This window comes from Leptonychotes weddellii, chromosome 5, assembly GCF_054177405.1.
Source record: "Leptonychotes weddellii isolate Sample4059 chromosome 5, ASM5417740v2, whole genome shotgun sequence".
Classification (NCBI taxonomy): Eukaryota; Metazoa; Chordata; class Mammalia; order Carnivora; family Phocidae; genus Leptonychotes; species Leptonychotes weddellii.
In genome coordinates, this window is record NC_138373.1 from 138,191,755 (window position 1) to 138,198,826 (window position 7,072).

The window sequence follows — 7,072 nt, forward strand, 5'->3', positions numbered from 1 at the left end:
TGCTAGGCAGATCATTTCACTTAGCTAAACAGTATAGTCTCTTAGCATGGCAGAATCAATTGCTGTTTTACGTAACATCTCCCACATTAATATTTGGCTACATTTTATTATTAGGTTATTAACTTGATAAAACATGTTTTAGATTAAAAAAATGTTTTTCGCATTGGTAGATTCTGCCTCTCCTTGCATTGTATGAATATTTTGTGTCTGGAATTTGCCAAGACCTCATCAGAAATCTAGAAGCAAGGATCCTCAAGGTATGTGACAAACTTTTAAGATGTTTGATATTCTTGAACTGTAAAGATACTGTCATAAATTAATTTGGTTCTCATACTCATAATAATAAGCTGATAATAATATGGTGTTGTGCTGATATTAAAAAAACATGCCCATTATTATAATAAAGTATGAGAGGGAGCTAGTTAGAATCGTTAGCTCGTTTTATGCTTGGGCCACAGTAAAGTGAGGAACAGTGACATGTGGGAACAAGGCTCGTTCAACATCAGTCAGCCTGGAAATCACCTCTTCTGGAATGTTGGTTTCCTGGTGGAAACTAATGAGTCTGTTTTCTGAAGTTCCTGTGAACTTTTTGCTAAGGGTCTTTATGTATATCATAATATGTGAGAAGTTTTCATTGTACAGGCAATTGAAGTGACAAAACACACAGATGCTGAATTATAACTAATTCTGTAACCTAGAAGTCAGGTGAGGCTCTCTGTCTTCAAGATCCATGTACAGTTGGCTTGAACCCCATGTGGACTGGGAACCTCAAGCACCTCATTTTCTCTGCCCTTTTCCTAGTTAGCTATGGTCACAGTCTCTCACTTCTGTTGAATTCCTTTTGCACGTGGATCATCTCAACATCCAGCAGATTTGCTCCCTGTTCTGCACCTCCTCATCTTGAATATGGAGTTCAGTCCTAATCCACATTCTGTACACACACACACACACACACACACACTCACTCACTCACTTACACATAAACATACACAACACATTCACCTAAGGCCTTTATTTTCATACTGGATTTAGTGAAAATTTGGAACACAGGAAAATTTAAGTTGAGGAAAAGCAAACAATTTAAAATAGACTATTTGGCATCTCTGGGTTTAAAATATTTCTTAGCCAACATCTCATGCTTTTGCCTCCCACCCCATGGCTTAATCAGCTGTGTGCTGATAAGTGTTTCACACCTCACTCTAAAAAAAAAGCCCCGTTTGTAGCATTTTCAGTTTCCATGGTGCAGATATTCCCACTATAGCTGACTTCAGCCTATCAACTGGGCATTACTGAATGTGGAATCGGGACAAGATATGGACAATCTCCTCTTGCAATTGGGAGTAAGTGGGCTCCATCACACCACTGGCTTAACCCTCCTTATCCTATTTTGTAGATACCCTTCCCCAAATCTTTCCTATTTTCTTATGAGGGAAAATTAGACTTCCCTTTGAACTCCTCTCTCCATCTGGACCCTGCCCTTGGGCCTATTATTTCAGACCCAAAGAGTCCATAACATTCTATTTCTAAATAAAAACAGTACCTTCCCTAAGAGGAATTCTGGTGCTATTAAGAGGAGGAATAAATAACTTTCTGTCAGCCATGAAAATTTCTGGATCACTCTTTCTGACTTCCTGAACTCTTAAGAGTTCTCCTGCTTTTTGATTTCCAATAACACTTTTTTATAAACTGCATATAACTTCCCTCTCTCTTTTTTAAAAACAGTGTTCTGTTCAAGATTGCAAAATTCCCGAGGTTAGGGCCTGAATCTTATTCATCTTTTAGTCCCCTATTGATTGTATCTTGAATAATAAATTCATATATTGATACTCAGTAATTAATTATTGAATTGATTTTAAAATCTATAGACACTTATCAAGTGCCTACTGTCCACAATTTCCATAGTGTTTAGTGGGAACTCATCTAGAAGATCCTTGGTAAATATTTATTGCTTTACCTCTGAAACAACATTTATTGAGTATCTCCTATGTAAAAACACCATGTTCGTAACTAATCAAAGAAATATAACCCATGGTCCTTGCTTATAAGGAAGTGAAAATAAGGGAAGAAAGACAGGACATATACATAAGACAATAACACGTGCATCTATCTCTTGATCATTTCCAAATAAGTATCATGAGCATTGTCTCCTGGAGTTTGAAAGAGGGAAAATGGCCTTGGGTCTCTTGGTTTTACTAAGTAGGTAAGATTTAGTGAAGAAAGCAGAACTGAGCAGGAGAGAGGAAGAAAGGAACATTCTTGGCAGGTAATAGTGTGAAGCATATAGAGATGAGACAGTATGGACTTGTTAAGGGGGCAGGGGTGGTTCAGTGAAGCCAGAGAGGAGGTTTTGAGGAGGGAGAACATAATATGAGAATACCAGAGATCCATATTGTGGTCCATGATGTCTATGAGCAGTGGGGCCCAGTCTTGAATTCCAAACTAAGGCATAATGTGGAGGCTGAACAGTGAGAGAAATGAGGAGACTATGGAATCAGAATTGGGTAGCTGTTTTGTTCTGGTCTGTCATTTAGAGGCCGGAGAAGCAAGGAAGGGTTGCAGTGACCATTAGTAACGTGTCAGAAGGAGATCCAGAGAGGCACTAAAAGATATAATCTGGAACAAAGTTTTTGATTAAATGACCGTGTTTTATTGGATTGTTAGCACTTGGCAACTTTTTGTACTAGGGTAGCTTAAAAGCCCGTGAAGAACCGTGGACTCTAGTCTGCAGCCTTGGGTTGAGAGGTGGGATGAATTGCAGAATCTTGGTCAGAAGAAGGACACGATCAGATGTATCGTGGCAACAGTGTCAGGAGCAGAGTGGGTCGGAAGTGGCATCTTATTGGCAATAGTAGAACAGAAACACCCAACCAGGGTTTTGACAGAAGCAATGAAAAAGGGCAACTGATGCACCACGCAGAGGGAGAAATGAGAGCCTGTTTGAGTAGAGTTTGCCTGACCTTTCTGAAGTAAACCGGGGTCAGTGAGTGGGAAGAGAGAAAAGTCATAGTCAGGAAACAGCAAACAATGCTTTCTGACAAGTCAAACAGCAATAGATCATGCTGTTAAGTTTCTGTTGTGCACTAGTGTCTTTCAGGGAAAGCTTTAAGACCTCTTTATGATCAGCCGGTCTGGCTTCACTTTAGAACTGCCAACATCTTGAAAGATTTATTAGTCTCAACATATCCAGCATTCCTGGGAAGGCCACTGATGGTTCTGTATTTGTGCAAGTGAAGGGTTGGTTTAAGGGTAGTTCTTTTATCCATCTGGCTTGTTTATGTTCACACTGTTGGTCATTTCTGAAAATACATGTTCATTGTTATCACCATTGCTTTTTCAAATGGCCAGATTAGTAGGATAAACGGAAACAGAGGTAGCCTTAGAGGTTACAGGTAGTTCGTGTAGAGGTGTCTCACAGCCAAGATCAGCGGAGACAAACCTCACACAGCATTTCCTCCAAGGGATAATGAGAAAGTGTTCATCTAGAAGTCTAAAAGAGCTCCACTAATGCCTACTTGGATATTATATGGCACTGGGGAGATTAGAGCCCAAGGTATTTTAGGCAAGAACCAAAGTGTGCAACTCAGTAGACAAGCAGAGTTTTCTCTTCCCCATTGCAAATATTCTCCTAACCTTTTATGCTTTATTTTCATGCTATCGTCACATCCTATTTCCTCCCAACTTACCTTCTTTTTATTTCTTTAAAATTTATATGCTCTTTATTGCACAGAGCACTGGGTGTTATACGCAAACAATGAATCATGGAGTACTACATCAAAAACTAATAATGTAATGTATGATAACTAACATAACATAATAAAATAAAATTAAAAAAAATTATATGCTCTTAAGATTCCTATGGTAGTACTTAAAGGAAAAGAGATAATAAGTGTATGTGTCTGTATTATATATATATATATATTATATATTATTATTTATATATATATATAATAATATATATATATTATTATATATATATAAAGGCCACATGACCTTTGTACTTGAGACCTCTCAGCAGATTTTCACATGTCTCTCTTTCATGTCATTCCCCAATTTTCTCTTGAATGTCTTCTCAGAGAAGTCCTTCTTGACTGGAGCTCTGAAAGTAGCATTTTTGTCAGTAGCCTTTATCCCTTGTAATACTGTGTATATCTTTGTGTATCACTTAAATTAGCTCAATACACGTCTGGGAAGGATTGTAACACCCAAGAGGGCTTGGTGGAAGTGCCCAATAAACATGTTGAATGAATGATTTTTGTTCTGGAACTTTTCTTCCCATAATTTCCTGATTGAAAGTCCTGCTGGATAATATTCAAAATAAGCCATGTACAATTTATAGTTACCAACTGATTAACTTTAAGGATATGTCTTTAAAACTGACAGTGGCATTAATTATGGATGACAAAACGAATAGTTGTCTCTATGTTGATACATTATAGAGTTCATCTGGTTGGTTTGACTTTCCTCAGAGTATTAGAGAACATCAGGAGTGTTTTTGTTTTGTTTTTCTTTTAAACCATAGTTCACCATGGGAACAAAAAATAAATTCAATTATTTAACTCTTCTATGCCTGTCATATTTTTGTGTTTGCTCTGATGAAGTAAGACACATCTGACAAATGTCCATTGTTTTGAACAGTTGCCTGCTGTTGTTTATTAGCTTCCTGGTCCATTGCACATGTAAACTAGCTTATACACAAACACATATTTCTCCATCCACTGTGTTTACCAAGCATTAATTTATAAGGCATTACCAATTATATTAAGTAGAAATTTTGGATCTCAGAAAGTTGATGATTTTTCTCTAAAATTTTTATTTTGTAAGTAAAACAAATTATTTAATTAAAATCTCATTTTTTTTTCTTTCCTTTAAAGATTCAGGTCCTTACAGATTTAAGATTTTTTTCTGAAGCCTTTTATGAGATATCCCAGATTTTTTATGGAAAAAACATGCCTTCCTCGATACCCTCTGGCTGTAAGCCTCCTGGAAAAGTGAAGGTAAATCTGCTGCTCTGATTCAAAGCCATTTCTTTACCTTTTTGAAGGCTACAATCTTCAAATTTAGGGAATGCTTCCACAAAAGTGTATTTACAAGTCTCTGGTACTGCAAACCTCTTTGTTAAGCCTTGTTATAGCTAACCATAGGCTCTTACAAGGTTTCATTCGTCTGGAAGGGAAGGGTGTCATGTGGGGGAGTACGGCATTGGAGTCAATTTTTATGATCTCTATGTTACAGACGGTCTCAGGGGACACATCAGCCACTATCTCTTAGACTTTGGCATCTAATCTGATAATTTCTGGTTAATGTTGTTAGTCAAAACAGTCTCTTCTCATGTTTTATTTGGATATTTTGATTTATATACTTTATGCCAGAATGTTAAACATGCATTGTTCAAATTGTATTTGTAAATGAGATCATTGAAACATCCTTGCAAATGAATACTGGCATTTATATTTAAATCAGAGTGAGCTCTTATTTTCTTGTTTTGGGTTTCATGAGAATCACTGAGCGATCTTGCAGACGCTTGGACCCTTGTGATCTAGCAATAAAGGAAATAGGAGGTAACAAGTCAGTTTCCTGGGGAAGACGGTATGCGTGAGGAGTGAGACTGACAGACAGTACATACTGGTGGGATTCAAATTTGGAAGGCCTAGAAGAAGCTGGGGGAATAGGCTATCAGTCTTGAAAATTACTTGTAGAAGCTGACATTAAATATACATACAATGCATTCATTACTTCAGTGTACTCCCCTAAAATGTCACTGCTTAATTCTCAGTATGACTGATACAGCATTATAATTTGTTGTACCAGGGTAAGTGTGAGGTTATCTAGAAATAAGCCTAAGAGGGACATTCATTAGGCAATAGGATACATCTGTGTGTGTGTGTGTATATACATCCCTATCTCTATCTCTTTCTATATCTCTCTATCTAGAGAGAAAAGAGTTGGTTTTTTGCTCATTTTTTTGGCATGAACTAACTCATCTTCTTACCTGGGTTAAATGAACAGTGTTTTCTTGCTTGCTTCTCAGCCAACAGCCTTTCCCTATTGTAAATGATTTGCATTTTGTTATTAAAATTACATTTTAACTCATTTAAATATTTTATTGAATGCTTACTGAATAACAGGCACTATTTTAGCCATGGGGATAGACCAGTAAAAAGATAAATGGAGTTATTGCCCTTTTGGGAGCATGTTACTATTGGACAGTCCAGTGAAGAAGACAAACAATAAACATATTAAGCACATAAATATATGTCAGGTGATGATGTACTATGAGGGACAGTCAAGCTGAGCTGAGGGGACAGAGAGTGATCAAAGCAGTGAGTTTTATTCAAAGTGGCTTGAAGTATCCCTTATAAGGGAGTTTTGAGGGTGAAAGATTTGAGGGACCAACCTTCCAACTAGGAGGAAGTGCAAGGGCAAAGGCCCTGAGGGGGATGCCTGCAAAATGTGGTTGAGGAAAACCAAGGAGGCCAAGTGAGGCTGGTAAAACAGAGAGGAGGAGCAGATGGTGGGACTCAGGAGCTACGGTCCTATCAGACCTCATGGGGCTTGGTGAGGAACAGGAGTTTACTCTAAGTAAGATGGGAAACCTTATAGAGTTTTGAGCAGAGGAGTGACAGGATAGGAATTACTTTTCAAAGGACCACTTTGCTTGCTGTTTGGAGAATAGACTGTGGATGAACATGGGTATAAATAGGGAAACCAGTTAGAAGGTCTTTGCAAATAATCTGAATTAGACATGACAGTGGTTGGGGTAATATTGGTGAAAGGAGTGAAAAGTGGTCTCCCTGGTGGAGATGGATCCTAGTAAATTTTGGGAGCATTAGCATAGAGATTTAAAATCATGGGACTGGATGAAATCAGCTGTAGCAGAGAGAGAAAAATAGAAGTCAGAGGACTGAGGCTTAGGGTCATCCACATTTAGAGTCCAGGAAAATGAGAAGGAAAGAGAAACCAATTGGTTAGAATGAGAAACAAAAGAAAGTTGCTTTTTGGTTTTTAGGTGTTTGTTTTTTGTTTTTGTTTTGTTGTTGTTTGTTTTTGTTTTTGTTTAAAACAAGAAAGAGGT

The 7,072-nt window shown here is 37.6% G+C and overlaps 1 protein-coding gene across 1 annotated transcript in view; it reads left to right on the forward strand.

Annotated features, from left to right (window-relative positions):
• Positions 1 to 7,072, forward strand: part of CFAP54 (cilia and flagella associated protein 54) — a 242,110-nt gene that overhangs the window by 128,729 nt on the left and 106,309 nt on the right. Inside the window, exons 37-38 of the mRNA XM_081818984.1 lie at positions 171 to 257; positions 4,872 to 4,994. Of these exons, the coding sequence (XP_081675110.1) occupies positions 171 to 257; positions 4,872 to 4,994 (210 nt within the window). The remainder of the gene's footprint in view (positions 1 to 170; positions 258 to 4,871; positions 4,995 to 7,072) is intronic.